General features: G+C 40.6%; 1 protein-coding gene across 1 annotated transcript; it reads right to left on the reverse strand.

Annotated features, from left to right (window-relative positions):
• Positions 1 to 2,472: 2,472 nt before the first annotated feature.
• On the reverse strand, positions 2,473 to 6,611 carry RAMAC (RNA guanine-7 methyltransferase activating subunit). The gene is made up of 3 exons (XM_074156252.1): positions 6,564 to 6,611; positions 4,752 to 4,926; positions 2,473 to 3,608 (listed from the first exon to the last, which is right to left on the reverse strand). Exons 2-3 carry the CDS (start codon positions 4,916 to 4,918, stop codon positions 3,428 to 3,430), a joined length of 348 nt encoding a protein of 115 aa, XP_074012353.1. The 5' UTR covers positions 4,919 to 4,926; positions 6,564 to 6,611; the 3' UTR covers positions 2,473 to 3,427.
• Between the last annotated feature and the right edge of the window lie 14,443 nt (positions 6,612 to 21,054).

A 21,054-nucleotide genomic window follows, 5' to 3' on the forward strand; every position in this document is an offset into this window, starting at 1 on the left:
AAAAAGAATTTTCCTTCCAACATCCCAGAATAAAAAGTATAAGAAGCAAATGTGAACATGTTTCTTGGTTAAGCAGAATATTTATTAGCAAATTAATAGTATGAGTTGAAATATATTCAAATATATAACTGCTGCAATATATTCAAATATATTTAAATGATAGATTAAATATCTTTTTTGTTCTAGAAGTTGGAGGTTGATTATACATATATCAGAAATGGCACTTGTCTTCCCTGTCTGTAATCTCTGCTATAGAGCCTCTTGAAAGTAGTTCAGCTTCTAACTAACCTTTCAGAGCACGTCTGCACGCTGCTGTTCCCAGCTGCAGAGCCGGGATAAAATAGAGCTTGAAGAGCAGTGAACACTTGTAAAATTCTATCTCACAAATCACACTTTTTTTTTTTTTTTTTACTATGCACTTTCTTTTGCCTTCAAGTATCTCGTAGCTTAGCTGTGATTTGAAAGCCTTTAGCATTTTTTTAAAATGCTAGTTAAGACATTGTATGAAAGCTACTGAGTTTTCTTAGTTGTTTGCCACAGCACCTGTAAGTTCGCATGATAATTTTTCAGTATGAATTAACAGTCCATACAAAACTGCTATTATGTATTCAGGAACAGGTTTAGAACTGCTGCAAGAGCTGTATTCGGAACTTCTGGGGTGTTCAAACACTTGGTAGCGTGGCAGTCATTTCTTAATACATAACACCTTTCTTTTGTTTTATTCATGATAACAATGACATCTGAGCAAATGTCAGATGGAAGAGATCTCTTGAAGTCAGATTCCAGACACTGAATTTTAATGTTTATCCTGCAATCTCCAGCATAGTTAAAGCAAACAATTTCTGTAGTTTGAAGTTGCAAATGTTAAAGTTACTCAGGTGCAGTTTTGTCGTTGTAACACACTGTAATGCACAAATGGTACTTGCAGGCAACACTTGCTGGTTTCATTTAACTTGACAGAAACGGTAAACTGTGGACTTTATCATAAATACTAATTCATCTAAGAGGAAACTGCTGGACGTAATATATTTTGAATTCTATTTACTTTTTTCTTCAGTGCAAGGCATGCATCTATTTAGAAATTAATTCCCCACAAAAAATAGCATTCTTGCTGTAATTGTTCCAAGGAAAAGTTTTGTAAATCATACGGGTCCCTAAAGCTGATAGAGAGCTCAAGAATGTGAAGACAGAAACCAGGAAGCTGCCCTGGCCTCTGTCTCTCCTGGTCTCACAGTTGAGAAATTCAGAATAAGAGAGCTGAGAACATGAAATGTGTGATTCTAAGTCGTAACTTCCACTTTGGCCCTCCTAATTTATCTGCTTCTACAGCTTGGTCACTATGCTGGGGATTCTTTATTTACTAGCTGAAGGGCACTAAAAATAAAATAATTGTTGGGCTTGAGGAAAGGCAACAGATGAGGCAGAATCCGTTCCTTTTGCCAGGTTTTGCTTCAACCCGAGACGCTCCCACAGATGGTAAGGAAGAAGAAGATCCTGGCGCCTGCCGTGGCAGAGCTGGCAGTGCCAGGCTCTTTGCAGAGAGAGCTGCGCTCCCTTCCTGGTGGGGGGAGCCTGGGATAGCTGGTGTTTTGCATGTGATTCTGCATTAAAAGGGAATCGCGCTGTGCCAACTTGCAGGCTCTCCATAGTGCTCCCAGAGGATCTTTGCATGGTCGTGTATACCCCGGTGCAACACCTCCGCCGTGCTAAGGGGGGTAAAAAAGGGTGTGTTCCATCCAGTAGAACTCCTGAAGGAAAAACAAACCTCTCACTAAAAGATTTCCAAGGTTAAACAACTGAATTCAAGGCAAATACTTCAGGGAGTAGGATATTAAGAACTGTATCAGAGTTACCAATATTTAATGAAAAGCAGAAAACAGAAATACTTGGCAGGTAGGTGGAGACACTTGTGTCACGGCTTGTGTATCACAGACTGTGTAAAAGCTACATACGGTGTGAGTTTCTAAGATCAAGCGTAAACATACTCTTCAGCTCTTAAAAGCATCTCATGAGCTGGGAGACACTGCTTGTGACTTCTGTATTTATTCTTTGTTTTTAAATCAAGATGCCCTAATTTGCGCTCCCTATCACGTAATGTCACGGCTGTTAGAACAGTCAGCATGGACGGCTCCGTGTTTCTGTACAACAGCTGAAGAGAAGTCAAGTACAAAGAAACGCGGTGCTCTACTGATACAAATTAGCTTATCACGTAAATGGTGAAATAGAGAACTTTGACCCTATTATAGTAGAGTGTAAGACAGTGGATTAACACTCCAGACTTCTAATTAATCACAGTGTGTCTCATCCTCTTGACTGTAGCTGAGTAGGCCATTCTTCTAACTTCAGCCAACAGCTCTCCAGCGTTAACACTTCCCTGCTGGTGCTGCTTCTCCCGCGGCTGTCACCACAGATGACAGCATTGCACTTCTGAATGTTTCAAAAGTCAGTTTCAGAAATACTCAGAAACATCGTTACACTTGAACTATACTTTTATTGTGTGAAGACTTAAAAAAACCCACAAAACTTCTAAGAACAGAGTAACACTCTGCGCTGCTTATGCTATTTTCTCATGCAGAAGTAGTATAGAACAGTACTGATTATGGTTCCTTTCTTCTATAACATGCACAAAGTATTTCATACAAACTAATTACAATTATCATCAAAATTTTACAGCTTTACTGAAATGGGAATTCCAAAAGTTGTTATGCACATACCAAATTTATTTTAAGATGATAAAAATTAATCTATGTTTGATACCACTTCTCAAGTAAAACTTTTATATCACTGAACTACTACAATAAGAAGATAGATATTTAAAGTACTTAATTTTTATTCCAACTTTTAGACCATGTTTTAAGAGGAACGCTGCAAATAAACTGAAGCCATTGAGTCAACAGACACTATTGCTGACGCCATAAAATATTTCTGTAATAGCATCTCTCTTCTCAGTTTTAAGGTATCTGCAATTCAAACCAAACTGAGCTTTTCTCACTATCAAAAGCCAAACTAAGAAGTTCTCTCCAGAGAAAGACACAGTACATCTCTTTCAAAAAGAACTATCTGAGGGCGATGTGCCACCACTACAGGCTGTACACAAACCACAGCTGTTTTCCCCTGACCTGCTGTGTTTCCTAAAGTGTAACAGAGAGAAATCTCAGTGATGGAAAAAGTGTCCTAGCATGCATTCAGACAAAAAAAAAGGAGAAAGAAATTTAATCCAAGATCTACAGACTCTAAACAAACTCCATATAATACGCTTTTATTATCCATAAAAGGTATTCCCTTTTTCAATTCACACTACAGATAAAAAGCAATGGACTATAATACTGATTCTTCAGTTATCTATAGAACTGTGGAAAAATAAGAAAACTGAAGTTTAACTGAATTTGTTACACAGCATTACTGGACTTTCAAACCACCAGTATCATCAGTAGGGATGGTAACGCGGCCCAGGGTTGTAGGAGTTGTAGCCATAGTGGGAGGAGTATGATTGCCCCTGTCTGTGCTGCTGGTAGTTATTGCCCCAGCTTCTCTCTGGCCTCTGATTAGATCTATAGTCACCTTGCCAGTTGTATCTGTCCCCTCTAAAATATCTGCCATCTTGAAACCTGCAATGAAAAGAAATGTCAAATATTCACACAATTTGTGAGTTCTTGAAAAGATAAATGATAATGAACTCTTAATTTTTACAGTTTTCATGAAAACTGTCATGTAACTCTTTATACACTCAATTACCGATCGGGTTTTATGACAAACTGATGAAAACATATCTACAGTCATCTGAGATCATTCATTAATTTCTTACTAATACCCATCATACTATTTGCTAAGTGACGCAAGGACAGTCCGTTTCCTAACACAGAGTATTCACAGGCATTACATGAACTGCTGAAACTCTGAACAGAGACTTAAACAGACCATGTACCTAACAAGCAAGCAGAATATACATCCATAGCTGTATCGAAGCCAGGGTCAATCTAGTAACTTCATGGCTGAAAGCTGTGGCAAAGCAGGCTTACGGACAATTTAGCTACGTAACAGCATAGAGTTCTGGAATTTGCATATTCCCTAAAATCCATACTACCACTGCTTCATGGCCTCTTGTAGATTCCCATACACAAGAGAGTGTATCTTATCAGCTGTATTTAGCCATTGTTCAGTCTTAAGTTTTAGCTTTTCAGCTGTATCTCAATTCCTATCAACACTCCTGGTCATTTTCTTTGGATATCTCAATGGTGTGGTGCAGACAAACAGCATTTACATGAGGTTCACTGTGTGACCAGAGCGTAGATATAAGAGTTCGTTAATTCAAAGAACCACAGTTTGTAAGAATATCTCCTTAAACAATCTTTTTTTTTTTTTTTTAAACTGTAGAAACTGATTCTGTGTTTAACTTCATGACAAGCTTCTAGAGTGAGAAAAAGAAAGATCTTGTCCTCCTTTTCTTCAGATAAGGCACAAATCCTATTTAGGTATTTACCTAAGAAGCCTTCCTAATTGTTAGTTGGACTGAAGTTTAACTACTTTGTATTAAAGGCTCATGTTACTATTGCCAAACATACTATATGTGTAATCGTTGTTTTTCAGTCACACAAAAATCAGATGTTACTGTCCAGAATTCAGTAAAAAGCTGCAATTACATCCTGAAGAAATAATTCAAATATTTTGCAGTAGGCAGATAACACTGCACTTGCTAGACAGATTGGATGATGGATTTTACAGTCATTTCTACTAGATAAAAGAATCAGTACCGATCTCTGTTTCTCTGGTTGCCACCAGATCTGTTTCTCCATTCTTCAACTATAGGAGGGGGATCAGCAGGGCGTTTCAGATATTCTTGGTATTCTTCATCATCTGATGTGAATCGATGAGCAAACATCTTTTCATAATTCAAGGGCATGTCAACCAAGGAAGTCATTCTGAAAACTTTAAAAACAAACACAATAAAAGTGGCTTAAGCAATGTATGAAGACTCTTACTGTAATAGCTACCAAAATGAAAAGTTACACTCGGATTAACACAGCAATTAAGTTTTGTGCAGACAGCATAGGTGATTGACTCTTAAGTCTCAAGAATCTAAGACACTAAATAACTGTCCTGAAGAGGTTATCTCTGATGGAAAGCAATTCCAATTCCACATGCAGCCTTTGGACATCTGTTCTGGATATAGAGATACTGATCTGTCTAAACAGTGGGAGTGGTTTTAAGGGACTCCATCCACACAGGAGAAATTCAACTCAGATTGATACCTAATACAATCAGCCATTACGCAGCAGCACCTTTGATAGACCTAGATTAGGTGAGCTGTGGTAGAAAGATATGGGACATTTCTGAGGGTTAGTAATAGAAAAAAGCATTTCTTCACAATGCACTCCCAATCTACTCCAAATCCATTTTTGACAGGAAAAAACATTACTACAATCAATGTGAAACGTTTACTAAGGCAGAATATCATGCAAAGCCTACAGATACACATAGCCAGCAAAGCAAAATAATCAGATTTAATCACAATAATTTATGTGGTAATAACTTGATTCAGGGAAAAGACAGCAACTAAGAGCATGTTAAATTACCTCATAACATGCCTCTCTAATGGGATTTGTTTTTAAGGCCTTAGTTTCCTTATTTACCTGGCTATATATGCATTTGCCCTTCAGATGTTGGTGCTATCTAGTACTGTCCATCAGTAAAAGTCTGGCCCTAATAGCAGATGCTGAGAAAGGATCTATGCCTACTGTTTTAACAAGCCCTGGGTAATGTAGAGCATTAAAGGTCTTTGCCTCTAGACTTCCAGAATAAGCTTTTCTGCTGTCTCCTGAAGATTTGCAGGCAGGACCAATATTCACCTTGCAAACTGGAGGGAAAGAAGAAGGAGACAGGTTTCTTCTGGACCCTGAGAGCTACAATATATACCCTCAATGACCAAGTCCAATTCTTCTCCCCACTGCACCTTGAGACTAGAGCGAGTGGAATGTTTATGGGGAATACAGCACAGTATTCAGTAAAATGAACTCCCCTTTCATCAGCTTCGATGCCTGGTGATCTCCAGAGCCCATCTGCAGCCTTCCCCTTTCCACCTAATGACGCAGCCTAAATCTTTCTGAAGCAGGTGTAGGAGTTACTCCTGCAGGATATCCAGTGACTTCACCCTCCTTTTTTTTTTTTTTTTTTTGCCATGAGCTAACCTCGTTAGTTTTTACTGTGAACGATCTCCAGGGAACTTCGCTCCTCAGTCAGAGGGGAGGATTGTGGGGTTCACACTGCCCTGGGGACCCACCGCACGCCACCACAGCCTTCTCCAGAGAGCAGTAGGAGCTGCTCTCCTCACGATTAATAATTTTAATATCAGTATTCACCCTGCGGGGGGCCGACAACAGGGGAGACACACCCCCCCCCTCACCTTCCCTCTCCCCGAACAACGGACGGGGCTCACTCCCCTCAGGAGGGGCTCGCGCCGGAGCCCTCTTTCCCCTCACGGCGGGTCGGGCCGGGGCCCCGTCCACTCATGACGGGCCTCGCCTTCCCGCCCCCCTCCTCCCTCATCAGCCGGCCGCCCCCCTCACCCTGCGCATCCAGCTGCCGCCGAACCGCCGCGGAAAGCCCTCCTCTTCCGGGCCGGGCCCCGCCGCTTCCCCTTCGCCGCCGGGGCGGTGCCGCCTCAGGCCGGCGTCCCCTCAGCGCGCCCTGGGCGCGCTGCGGGGACGCCGGCTTGATGCGGCACCGCCCCGGCGGCGGTGGGAGGCCAGCAGAGGTGTAAACCTTGATTCCCTCAAATTAGGATTTGATACAAAGCACGCTGGCATAAATAGTATTGAGATCCCTCGGGGCGCTTTCCTTGGCTCCTAGGTGGGTTTTAAGGAGGTGATACCTGCGATGACTTGGATTCTTCGCAGGAAGGTGCAACTGGAAAGGGTAAAGTGAACGTGGCGCCTACGTGGCTGTTGGACAATGCGTCTTAAGTGTGTTTCAGGCATCAAAAATCTCAGAAGTGTGTTGACTACTGTGTGAGGAAAGCAAGGGGACATGAAGCCTTTTTGGCAGATAGTTTTCTGTGTAAACCGAAGTAATTCTGGTTCCGCATCTGCCTCAGCAACATATTTACGCTCCCACCTGGTGCTGTCTCTAGTGGTTAGTCCTCTCGCCTTCAACACTCCTGAAGTTATGTGTGAGCATCAAAGCTTTTCCTAAACAAGGTCTCGAGCGTGTAAATGGCTAGAGGCAGGGAATGGTACCTCCCCTGCTGTACTTCTGCGACCCTGGGTGTTATTACTAATTTATGAAGTGCCACAGTGGTTATTAACAGCTCGCTGCCCAAAGGATTTGCAGTGTGGGGATGTGGTGTCGCCTTCCCCCTCTGAACAACTGGTGGCATCCACACCTTCCTGTAGCAGAAACGGTGTTGGTGCCCCTGTTCCCCTATTTGCCCTGTTTGCACAATTCTGACGTCTTTGCATTGCCGACTACTTTCCATAACTCTGAAGCCAGTGAATTTTAAATAGTCTCTCGTTCTGTGTATAAGAAAAGGTTTTTTTGTAGGACTCTTTCAGAAAGCAATGGTTTTTTATAAGCTCTACTAGAGACTTTATCGCTCACAGGTACTAGCAAAGCATAAAGACTGATAATCGAATACGTCATTTGAAACAAAACACCCCAGCAACAGCAATAGTGGCATCCAATTCCTGAAAAATATTAGACCAGAATAAGTGCCCTTTGATATAAACAGAAATAATTACAGTCTGCTCTCCTGCATGACCTATAGCAGGAGGGTATTGTCACTTGCAAAATAGAAGTGATGACCTCAATCCAAACAGCCCAATGCAAATATCTTAGCCTGGGTAGCTAGTTCTAAGCCAAACAAATTGTCATTGAAGCTGAAAAACAATATATTTTAGCTTACATTTTCCCTATATAATCCCTGTTCTACCAACTGCCCTTTCAAAATGGGCAGAAGTAAGTAGGATTTTATTTCTTCCCCAGACATGTTTCATTTTGACCACTGGATATTGGAGTTTCAGGTGTGTCTACAGAGGATTTCATGCATAAAATTCATGAGATGATCCTTAATAAAAGGGAGATACTTTTTTTTTTTGAGGCTCTAGTCTGCTGTTTCATAGATGACATTTTTCATTAAAAGACCAAACTTAATTTAATATTAAACTTTTAATTATAGGCTAAAGTCATTCATACATTTAAGCACGTACATAATCCAAGCATATATAAAAATTCTGTTGAAGGCATGGGCACCCTGCAAATGCTGTGAGCAGTGTACTTCACAAATTACAGTCTTGCTAAGGTGCTCTCATCAGCATATTCTGCATAGAAATGCCTTTGCAGGGGATGGCTACATCAGTGTCACATAATTATATTTATCATGTTTATTTATATGTGATGTTTGTGCTTTGGATCTTTTTTCATGACAAGTCTTTATGCCTGCTATGGGTTACAACATCAAGAAGGAGACCATGATCTGGGTTGCAGTTTCCTGAGATTTCTCAGAGGTGATATACTGAAGTTTAAACTATGAAAAAGCCAAAGTGACAGGTAAATTTTAAAGGAATAAAGGCACTAAAAAATAGATATTGTCACTGAGTAGGACTTTCAACACCCGCTGAAGGCTTCACACAACACATACCTACATAATAGGTGCCCAAGTACTTAAAAGGTCTAGCTCCAAGTGTTGTCAAGACTGAGGACTTGATAATCCACTCTTGCAATCTTTCTGCTCACTTCAAGCCTCTCTGGGTAATTAATGTGTTGTTTTTGTACAAACACAATCTCATAATCAGCATCTCTGAAGTCTACTGTAGTGTGATAAAGCCTCAAAGGGTTTGCTTTTTTTTTTTTCCCCCCCTGTGGATTTTATTCTGTTAAATAATGTACTTTTAGATGAAGTCTTAACTTCTAGATTTTAAACTAAGAATTGTTCCTTTTAGCCTATCAGAAATTAATGGAGCTTTTGTAGAATGGATCTTCCTGACCAAACAAAGGAATATACAGTAAAACTAGCAAAGTCTTGCCTGCCTTGAAACAAGGGAAAATGGCAGTTCTTTTTATAATTATTTAGTCTTGATAACTCTTACTGTTCTGTCACAAGACTTTGTATTTGATGTTTTACATAAATCCCCAGCTTCTGGACTCATGTGTTTTCAATATACTCAACTTTCATTTAAAAATTAATTTCTGGCCCTTGTTTTTATGGACACTGCTTGGGAAAAGAAGTAAGTCCACTTTACTTGATAACCAGCCTGTACCCAGAAAAAAAAGGGAAAACCTTATTCAAGTTTTATTTGTTTAAAATCTTATAAATTTTTTTACAATTTTCCATTTCGTTATGACTAGGTTCGTTGCTTTATCTCAGTAGAAGCTGACAGCTGTGGCATTTTTAATGAAAAGTCAGCATGTATCTCGGTAGCAGGAAAAAAAAGGGGAAGTAAATTTTTGCTTCATTTCTGTATCTTTAGACAGGAGGGATCCTTTTACTTCAATGTTAATATCTACCTTGAGAAATCAACAAAAGAACTAACATCCCTTGTAATTGAGGCGTGTCTGATCAAGGGAATATTGGTCTATAAACAAATGAGCACAGAAATCTCCATAGATTGTTATGGATCCTGCTGGTTTTTTAAACAACAAAATAATATATCAGATAATATTTCAGTGAAAATTTATTTATCTTCAAAACTCTGATTCCTTTTCCCCACTTGCTGAATCGGTCCAGTGATTTCCTGTCAACTGATTTCCCTCTCCCCCCATTCTTCTTTCAGTGTCTCAGTTACAGTGTAACTGAAAGACTGGTTTGTTTGTACAATGAAACCCGATTTCCCCAGATAATTTATTCTAGGAAATGGTGATGTCTGGCACTGTTAGAGAGAGCAAGACTTTGTGTTCTGGCTAACGGCAGGTACAAAGGGCATGCATGGCAGCCTTGTTATTGATTACACACTCAAGGAAAGCTGTGTTTCAGTGGGCACAAGAGGTCTTAAGACCACCAGGGGACATCTGAGTAACTAATGGCTGCAAACTATTTGCTAGATCATTCACTGCATGGAGAGATAGGTAAGCAGAGACACTCTTTAGCCAGTCTGCAGAAATATTTGGAGTTGTGCTCTTTCTCTAGGACCTCCTGTGCTCAGGAGATCAGTTCTCATCATGAGGTATTATTCCTTTGGCTGGAAAGGATTATTGCCTAGATGAAGCTCACTTAAATAACAAGAAAGCCAGAGATATAACAGCTGTTACTGACAAATGCCTCTGAAGCCCATGCAGCTATTCTGTCAGATCTCTGCCTTGCCTTTGCTGTTATATTGTACAATACTGCCGAGCTTCAGAGTCTCTTTCACACACCTCCATATGGTATTGTAAAGTGAAGTCCGTAAAGGAACAGGCTGCGCCGTTTCTACCAACTTCACTAAACTTAATAGAAGAAATGTTTCCTTCCCGTAACAATGACCTTTAAATGTTAACTGCCTAAAAAAATAACATTGTCCTTTTTTAAGAAGGGGAAAATGCAATTCCTGGTGCTTGATTGTGTTACAGAATAACCATTTTGGTGCTGTGGGGCCCAATTCCTTTGCATTAAGCTTACAACAGTGTAACACTTGATTAGAAGGAATTTATTCCTAATTTATGCCAGTATGAAAGAAGGCCTTTAATTTTCCTAACAGCTATTTCTGTTATCAGTCTTTTAAAACTCATAGTCACATTAAATTATATTTCTAGCGTATTGTTCTTAAAATTAGTGCAGAGGTGTTGTTATCTGATGGTCATTTACACATATCTATATACACATATACAAATTAAAATCGTTACATTCTAGCTGCCTTCTTTTATTTTCACCTTTTAAACTGACTAAGCCAGCTGTGCCCTTTGGGGTCTATAAGAATGAATCATTTTTATTATTTTTGCTCTCTTAGACAGTAATTACAGAGTAGTATGCTGTCTCTGTTTTTTAATATTATGGTGCCATTTTAATCCATGGTGCAACACCATTAACTTCAGCAGAGTTATGCTAGAAATGAATTTGTCCCCAGGAGGCTTTTCCAAATGTTCAGTTCTTTCCTTATGATTACCCAGAGGAACGGAGAAGAAGAAGGCAAGACAGAGGGCCCTTTGATAGGAGGAATGTAGTTCAAAGTGAAGTCTTGTTTCTGCCATTCATGGTGCTCCATATGTTCCTCATTTGGGGTGGAGGTGGGTTAGACCCCGTGGAGGCACGCATGCTGTGGCTGAAGGGCAGGCAGGAGTTTTTACATAGCACATCTGGTGCACAGGTTATGTGCTTTCCCAGACGTAGGTATTGTACAAATGGGAAGGAAAAAAAAAAAAAGTGGGAGGAATATTCAGATACTTAAAGTGTGCTTCTGTGGAACTGCTTGAAAGTCAGAAAATGGAGTAGCCAAATGCTAAGATATCAAAATCATGATAATCGTCATGCTGTCTAAACTCCAACTCAGATGCTTTTTAGATGTCAAGTAATCCTGTAAGTGGGGATGTATGAATCAGTGCTATCATGGATTGCCTATTGTAAAGATTGTTGCAAAATATGAAGGAGGTACTTGCAGAAGTTTCTAGGACTAGAGTTTATTCATATTCCATTTTCTTTTATAGTTTGATATTTAATTTTAGTTTGGGCTCATTTCTCGTGTTCATATCCAGGCTAATACATTCAAATCTGCTGCACCATCAAAACGCCATCTTGTAAGTTAGATACAAATTAGTAGTACCTAGCTGAGTTTGGAAGGGGAATTTAGAGAATTTCCTCTTTGCTGCCAAGGAGCAGGGAGGGATGGCAAGCCGAGAGCAGGGTAGCGGGGTAGGGGGCCCATCCCACAGCCCCGAGCAGGGCTGGCTGGGGACAGCAGCCCAGAGCTCAGAGGGCTGGACAAGCTCATGGGGATGAAACAAGTCCAACGCAGGTCAGAAATTCAGACTGTGGATCACTGCCCAGACCGACAGGGTCCATGGCCAGGCATGGCACAACTGCAATGCGGCTGGATTCGAAGCCCAACATAGCCACGACAATGCTGGGCAGGGACCCCAGGCCCAGGGCTGAGCTTTCCTGAGCCCCTCTGCCTGGGGTAGGGGTGTGGGGAAAGCCCCAGGGGGGGCTGGTCATGGCAATTAAGGCCTGTCAGTGCATTCAGGGCCCTGACATGCACATCTGGTAACAATTTCTGTTATGTTTAAATCAGAAACTAAGATCCTTGCAAAACCTAGGATCTAGCAGAAGGAAATGGTTATGCCTTTTTAGCCAGCATCTAGCATTTCTCCTGGGTTGGATAGTTTATGCAGTTTGCACGTTGCACACCAATCGTTGCCTTGGATACAAAGTTAAGTATTCAACCTCTAAAGAGAATACCTAGGTCTCCCATTTACTCCCAGAGTCCTTCTCTGACTGGTGACATTCCCCAGGCACTGGAGCATTATCCTGAGGCTCCTCAAGTGGAACTGCCATGCCCTCTCTGAGGCCCAGGCTTGAAATCTGCCCTTGCCACCAGCCCTGCAGACAGATGTGCAATGAGGCCCCACTCATGCCTGTCCTCCTCCTTCTGTCTGCCAAAGCCACTGCAGATTTGTAAGCACATGTTCAGGTACTGCTAAAGGCAATGAAATACAGCAGTATTTCAGTGTTTTGTTCCCTCTCAAGGCTCAGGTCAGTGGAACTGGTCTCAGTAATACTCTCTCCTTTAGATAATAAACATGGATCTCCCCAGTTGGCTTTACCAAGAAGCTGTCAGCTAGCACAGGAATTTGTCTGCCTTCTTTCTCTTCTTTTTGCACAAAAGGAGAGTTCTTGAATGTTCTCTGCAGTTCCTCTTAAGTTTAAGGGCCATTAGAGAAAGCAAGGGCTGAAGTATAGGCCAACTTTGTACTACTTCAACTTTGGAATGTCTTCTTAATCTGAAGTAATTTTTTTAAAATTGTAAACTTGAATTTTCCAGAGATACCAATCTGTATTGAGACCACACTGGGCTAAAGTGAAATAAGGTATAAATGAATTAGCTGAGCTGCAGAGAAGCCTGCAGGATTTTGCAAAGCTAGACCGAGCGCTCTGCTCCTTCTTCTGACATTGCCTCGGTACTGCCGTGCACTCCGCTGTGCATCCCTGCCTTGTACCTTGCCCCACACAAAATCTCGAAATTCTCTGGCTGGAGATTATCTTTCAATTTTATGTTTGTGCTGTGCTGGGGCTGGTCCTTGTCTAGGGGTCTAGGTCACCACTACTCCTAGCAGTAATAACTCTCCCTCCGTTACTAAATTAGGACTGGAGATCATTCTTTCCAGCAGACAAGGGTTCCTAATCTTTCAGGAGATTATGCTGTGGCTGCCACCCCTCTGCGTCCCCTCCTGCCCTCCCTGAGACCTCTGCTTCAGATGTCAATGCACAGCGTCCTTGCCTGCCCCAGCGCTGCTGTAATCCCTTCTCCATCTTTGCCCCAACTCCTGCGGCAGTTTCCTTTCCTGGAACCCTTCCACAGCGCTGCTGTTCCCATGGCCCTGCTCGCCCTCCCGGGTTCAGGTCTCTCTCTTCACTGCTTTCTTGAATTATGGCTGTTTCTCTCCCATCCCTGCAGTGCCTGCGGAAGCTGTGCTGTGGTGGCAACCAGCTGCTCCGTGGGCTAGTACTCAGCTGAATGCTGCTTTCTGATGTTGGTTGGGAACTAGTGCAGAACATGCTGACTCCTAAACTTAAAAAAATATAGAGATGTTATCTTGGAAAATGCAAAGTTCTGATGGAGATTCTGATGGAGGCCTATTAAAAACAAGCTCAGAAAATCTCACTCATAAATGAAAGCCACACAGTAATTTTTGGTGATACGTGGAATGTGACTGTTTCATGTTATGCTATGGCTGCTTATTTTAAGAATAATACAGAGTTATTTTCTTGGTCTTAAATGCTGCTGTGGGGGTATCACAAACTTCCTGAGTAAAACTTTAATTAAAAAGCAAATGTTAATCTCCAAGCAGTAGCATCTGCAGCATATTGCAAGATAAGACTTTGCCAACCTGAAAAACTAAGCAAGATTCTAATTAAAACAGGGGAAAAAATGATGAACTAGATATACGTTTTATTTAAGGATGGCAGTTACATAAGATACCAAAGATCTCACGGTTGCTATCTGATGGGAAATGTGCTGCCAGATCTCACAGACTATTTCCAGGGAAAGAAATCCTTGTTCCACTGGTTCCAAGTACTGTTGGGATATTGCCTTCAGCAGGGTCAGGACTTTGCTGTGGCTCTCCATTTGACTCGGAAGTCACGTCGGTCGTGTTGAAAACTGCAGATGATCCAGTAATGAAGTAATGTGTCAGCATGGTATGAGGAAACACCATACTGCAAGTGCTGCCATCTCTCCAGTGAGGCACAAATACAAAGTCCTGACTATTTATGGTTATTAAAGATCCCAGCACACCTTTTGAAAATTAAAGCTCTTAATCCCTGTGTGCTGGCCAAAATCTATTTTAAGTGATGCCACTCTGTCTATCAGCATTTCCTGTATTGTTCCAGATGGAGATAGTGTTGGCTATTGCATCCTGTTCCAAACTGCATGCTAGGCTCCTCTGTGGTTTGGAACAGCTGATATTTTCCAGAAACAACCATGCTGCAGTGGTGTGTGAAGTGATCTCTATATATCCTTCACTTGTCTCACAGGAATAGAATGAGGATTAATCAATTGTGACCAAATCACGGTCCTGATGAAGTCAAAAGAAGGGTTTTTTCCATTTGCATCATGGGGATCAGGGTTGGCTTCTGCACAGATATTACTGTTTTGAGATGCCTGCACAAATGAAAATGCAAAGCATTACCTTTTTGAAAGTGCCTGTGTAGTGAGAATTCCTTTGGCTGGGGAGGAAAATGCATTTTAAAGGCTGTTTCCTCAAGTGTCTAGTTACTTGTCACAACAGGCGTTATTGTGCATGAGGAAATTCCGGTTCGTTGAATGTGGCTTTAAGCATGTGGTGTTTGTTGGCTGGCATTTGTGGCTTTGCATGTCCTATGCATTCAAAACGTGCTTTGTTACGCTTTCAGAGCTGGCTCCTGCTCTTCTCCCAGTGCAGCTAATGGCATGGAATTGTATCTCACAAGCCATGTTCCTAAAATATAGTAATAGTACGTCCCTCGTGCAAATATAGGAAAGAGTGGTCATGGACTATTTTGGGAAAAGTGTACTCACCAGGTGGACACAGAATATTCAGTCAGCCACTGAGGAGCTGAAGAACAGTAATAAATATTATTAAAGGTGGGTATGGATGAAGATTAGCCTATTCCTGCAGGAAAACTATCAAATTAAAATTAGAAAAATGTTGGTACATTCACAACATAAATCATGTGCTCTTCTGTAAATGAACAGTAAATGAAAAATAGAGGATATGTCGTCCATACTTTATAGTGTTGACTTCATTTTCTCAAGTATGTAGAAAAGGTTTTGATGTGTGTATATTAATATTTCTCTATTGACTAAAGATTAATTTAAAACAAAACATAGCTCAAAGCTTTTCTGACAATTTTAAGTGTTCTGCTCCACCTTCCATGAAGTCCCGTGGAGCTAAACTGAGTTCTGTAACTGCGTGCTTGGTGTTGTCTCCTATGGTAGTGCACTGTGATCCCTCCTCTGGCTCCAAAGCCCTAACTGAACTATGGCTGAAAGACTTAATATGATATTAATGCATGGCTGCTGCTGCCTGCCATCCCGTGGTTACTTCTTCAAAACCCAGGTAAGCACTCTGGATCTAAAGAGTTCTACTGTGGGTGCTTGAGCTGCAACCATGTCCCTAAATATTTTTTTTTAAAATACTTGCTAGTGACTAAAACTTTTGCTCTGATTTTTCAAAAAATATGAATTTTATACACCCCCCAAGGACTATGAAATTTCCCCAGAGAAGTGGAATCTGTGTTTACCATTAGATATGAACACTTTTATAACTTCTGTTAACTAGAATTACACAACAATGGATTGAAGATTGTTGACAGTAAATACTTTCTGAGAAGCAAAATATGGAGCTGAAAAAATCTGATTGTGTTTGTTTAACGGATGAGTAGTGTTTATGTATTCTGTCATCCAAGTATCATTGCAGAACAAAGTTATATTACCTAGAATTAGGAATGCAGAAGCTCTCCTTGAGCTAGTTTTATCTAGGTAAGACATGCAGCACAATGTGCCACCTAATAGATTCTTTTAAAATGCATTTTCTCATCAAAGAATTCCTGACATCTTTGTTTGTGGGAGCTGTATTCTCATTGTTCTTTTGTCAAATAACATTTTCTTACTTTTCCAGACTTTAATTACTAGTGTAGTAAAAAGAGAACAAATTCTGCATGATTTGTGGCCTTCTAGCTTCACTTTTATTATTGATTAATTACTATAGTTTATCAGGACTTAGATACAAGGACTGGTGTAAGTCAAGGTCTTCAACTTTATTTGAAAGTGGCACAAATTAAGCCCGGTAGGGCTTTTTGGGTTTGTTTTTTTCGAATGCATTTTGGAAGCATAAAAATATGAGGCTCCTTCTTAAATGCATCTTAATTGCTTTCTGTAGGAGAGTCTGCAGGGTGAAAAATTCAACACTTTTTTCAGAGAATGGTGCAAAATATAGCTTTAGTGGTGACAAATAGTTTCCTTCACAAATTAAAGTTCTCCCTGTCCTCTGAAAGACAACCACAGTTGAGCACTTCCAACTTCAAATCCCTGAGCCAGATCTGGCTTCAGTGAACTCAAGATATTTTCCACAATTGGAGGAGGAAATCTTGTACTACAGTGCCACTAGTGTCCTTATGAGCTTTAGTGAGAGCTTTGGGGTGCTTGCTATTATACTTCAACCACGAGTAAATAGGTTTGAAATTCCATGTGGCTTCATTGCCACCTGGCACTCTGTCTGTACTGCTCAGTCCTTTGAGAAATTCATCCAGGCGTGGGATCCAGATACTTCTGCCCACAAGGAAACGTATAAGCCTTTATCAAGTCACTGGGCATTTGTGTAAATTAATCAGACCTCCGGTGTACCCATGGAAATGTCTTCCTTTCCCAGTAAGGCAAGCAAGGAGTTGATTAAGGGGTGAAGTCCACCAATGATTAAGTTCTAAAGAAACACAAAGAGTGAGGTATTTTGCACCAGTCTGAAATATGAATTCCTACAAGCAGCAGGGCAAGCAACTAAAACACTCTGAAAGGTCTGTCCCCAGCCTCTCTTCCTCTGGTCTATTTTATATGGGAATAGTGGGGTTTTTTGGCGAGTGACGGTGGGGACGCAGTGGGGAGTGATCCTTCAAGGGGGGGAGCTGGGGAATGGAGACCTGCCTGCGTGCACACCCAGGACCCTGGGAGAAGGGCAAGGGGGAAGCAGGGTGTCTTGGAGGAGGACGGGCTGCAAAAATTAAAAAACACATTTCTCATTACAGCCCCTAGGAACATCCCACATCACCTTCTCATCCCTTCCTATGGGTCCCACTGCTCTGCTGTCCTTTTCCTTCTGCTGTATACCTGTCTGCCATCCCCACATGTCCCTGATTACACCCTAAAATTGTACCCACCACTGCAAAAAGTCAGGTGTGGGGCAGCAAAATTCAGTTCTGCTTGTGCTGCTTGAGCTGGTTCTGGTCTCATGGGCAGGGTTAGTTCTACACATGATGCAGAACCACAGCAAAATCCCAGGCTCAGCCACGGGCCCTTGGCCCCGCAGCCCTCTTGGAACCCAGACCCCCTTCCTGTTGCAGGAGAGCCAGCTGCAATGAGCCTGGGGGGATCTTCTCCACCACCCCTCTTCCCTATCCCCCCAGCCACTGTGACAGCATGACACACCCCCCAGCAGCTCGCCGACCCGCACCCACACCAGGCATTGTTCATGCACCATAGAGCCCGACGCAGCCAGTATAGCGGAATGGGCTAATTAAAAAGACAGCATTTAAAATGCCAGACCCTGGTTGCTTGGAAATGTAATCCAACTTCAGTATTATTTTTGAGCTTAGATTTTTGAATCCAAAATTCCATGTGACGGAAGAGATGGGTATTTAAACAGATGTCTGCAATTTCTTTAAAAAATAGAGATTGAGTTACAGATGGTAGAAAGGGCCTGAGAATTAAAAACTCCTGAGCTACAAGAAAATTTACATGTGAGCAAAATGGTTTACTGAAATGAATAGTTGTGCAATTCTGCATGTTCAAAAATTAGTATTCTTTCACCAAAAATGTGAATATCTTTTCCCTTCTGTATTATCTGCTTCTCTACTAGTAGCCTTGGCTATCACCATCATTGTCACAGCCAAATTGCAATATGAGGGTCCTGTTTCTAACAGACAAGGCATATAGTTCTTTCCTTCTTCTATATCTTGTACAATTTGGCCTGCCAGGACCAAAAATTTTGATCTGAATTAGTTTAAAAAGAAAACTAATCTACCCCATCTGCATAACCAGTGCCTGATTGCTCTAACTTCCATTTTATAAATCACAAATAAATGGAATTTTGTGATGTAAGCCTGGAAGGAAACCAGAGTCATCATCTGTACTTGCAGATGAAATGGAATTTATTTTTTTCTTCTTTTGGGGATTTAAAAAGAAAATGACCAAAATAAACTTTCCATTAAAAAGCTGATAAGTTCTAAAGTGACATATGAAATGTAAAGCACTGCATATTGGAAGGGAAAAACTGAACACATTTGGTACAGTTTTGAGGAGCAATTCAGGATCCAGCTCACCAGCTGGGAGACCTGTGCATTGCTGTGAGCAGGTTTATGAAGATCTCCACTCATGCCTATGTGCTCAAAAAAAAACAGGATTAGGATGTATATGAAACAAGTACATAGACTCAAATGCAAGCAAGGAGACTTTTACATGCTCCATACATACATACATACATAGTCCTCACTTACTCTGCAGTGTTACAGTCCATCCAGTGCAAAACCAGTTCAAACTCGCATGATTTCAGAGAAGAGCAGCAAGACACACTAGATGCAGAAAAAAGCTGTCATGTGAAGAGTGACCAACCTTATTTACTTTAGAGTGGAGTGGACGTAATCAAAGTGTCTACATCATTGAAAACATTAAGAAGGAGAATGGGGAGGATCTGTTTTCTCTGTCTTGCCTTGTAAGTACAGAAAAATAGGTCTGTTAAAGGGAACAAGGTTTGCTCCAAGTATGGAACCACCCTTACAAATATTCAGGTTCAGTGCGCATTCCTGGATGTGTCCCAGGCTGGATTTCTAGTAGACCAAAGTACAGAGGATGCCTAAAGGATCTGTCCCAAATTGTTTATTAATGCTGACAGATGTTCTCTGACTACACCAGTATTATTAGAAATCCATCAGCCTCTTACAATTTTGCAGCCTTCAACACTCTGCTGAGTACTCACATTCAGGGCTTGGAGACCTGTGGTGGCTGGTAGGGCATTATTCTGATTTCGCTGGCTGTCTTTATATGGCTGTGTTTTTTCCCTCTAAAATAATATTGAATTTTTTTTTTTGTTATCGTGTATTTGTCTTCATTGAGAAGGCAGCATATATCACAGTGTGACAATGACAGCTCTTTGCATTTACATAAAAATTTGCTTTGAACTGATACTTGCATATTTTACAGGACAACTTTTTGAAAGTGAGGTAGAACACTTGTGTGCCTTCTATTGCTCCACTTAGACAGGAGCTTCCTGGCACTAAGTAATTATACATATAAGAATAAACTGCAAAGAATAATAAGAGAATGTTCAACCTACTCTTTTAAAGATGATTGACAAAATGCTTTTAAAAATGGGCTCCTTTTTCACTTTTAAAGACACAGAAAGTAGTCCTAAATGATTGTTCTTGGATTATTTCTGGAGGAGAGTGGAGAGCAGAACTGCTTTTACCTTAGAAATCACATGAATGCCAGCTTTAGAGGTTTTTATGTCTTGCTGGAGAACTCGTTGAAGGTCTCAGATGTTTATTGTGGGCTCTGACATTTTAATTGAAAGGACAAGAGTGTTGATTTTTTTTAAACAAATAGATCCTTTGTCCAAATTGTTTATTAGATATTGGATTAAGTCGGTTTTAACAACAAAACTCGTAAATCAGTGTGTTTCAACAATCTGACTTAAAATCCTTTCTTTTCTTAGTTACTCATCTTTAAAATTTTATATCCAGTGATATTATAATTACATTAATTCTCCATTTGTCAGGGGATTTTGAAAACTAATTCTCTGTTTCAAATGTAAAAATCAAGAATTCCCCAAAGCTTTTTTGGTTAAACTTCTGGATAACATTTAAAGCTTGAAAATGGTTGGTTATTTGTCAAAGGAAAAAAAAAAAAAAAAAAGGAAATGGCACAGTTCTGTTGGAGTAAAAAATGCAAATTTCATCAGTCTAGCTGGAAAAAAAGAGAGAAAATCACAGTATTGAATATTTTATTTAATACTATCTGCCATGGGAAATATGGAGAAAATTGTCTTGAAGTATAACAGTTGAAAAAGACTAAACACCAGGTTTTCTGAAATAAAATTATATCTAAAATAAAATAGAGTGTCAAAAGATGACAATAGTGAAAGACAAACAAAAGGAGAGAACAAAAAAACTGAGAGAGGGGAAGAGACTGGTGAGATCTTTGCTTTTCAGGATGCAGACTGGGCACGTACGCCTGACTGCTAGATCAGTTTCTGAAAAGGACATTCACCCTGTATCCAGAAATAAAAAAAATATATCTTTAGGAGGGCCATGAGAATAGGGGAAATTTCTCATCTAAAGAAGTTACATCCATTTACAGAATGTGGATATTTTTATTGCTCAGCTTGAATCATACCAAGGGATCTTGTGCCTTCAGTATTTTGAGTCTTCCTGAACTGTGCCACAGTAATAAGAGCACCCTTGTGAATACCAAATGAGGACTGAATTACCATCATGTACACATCCTGCATCGGAGCCAAATCGGAAGTGAAATATCACGTCACATATGAAAGCTTAAGAACTGATTAATTTTAATAGCATATTTATAGTTCTCATTTATGGAGAACTCAAAATACTTTAAGAAAATGGAATACTAAATTACACTAGAATAATGTAAATCAATGGGAACTATATGTGAATTAGGACTCTGT

The sequence above is a fragment of the Numenius arquata genome, chromosome 11 (assembly GCF_964106895.1).
Source record: "Numenius arquata chromosome 11, bNumArq3.hap1.1, whole genome shotgun sequence".
In the NCBI taxonomy this organism is placed as follows: domain Eukaryota; kingdom Metazoa; phylum Chordata; class Aves; order Charadriiformes; family Scolopacidae; genus Numenius; species Numenius arquata.

Bases quoted from the DNA above. Each gene is read 5' to 3' on its own strand.
- RAMAC (XM_074156252.1), bottom strand. From the start codon at position 4,918: ATGACTTCCTTGGTTGACATGCCCTTGAATTATGAAAAGATGTTTGCT. The intron at 3,609-4,751 runs GTACTGATTCTT...TTTTCATTGCAG, and splicing joins AACCAGAGAAACAGAGATCG to GTTTCAAGATGGCAGATATT.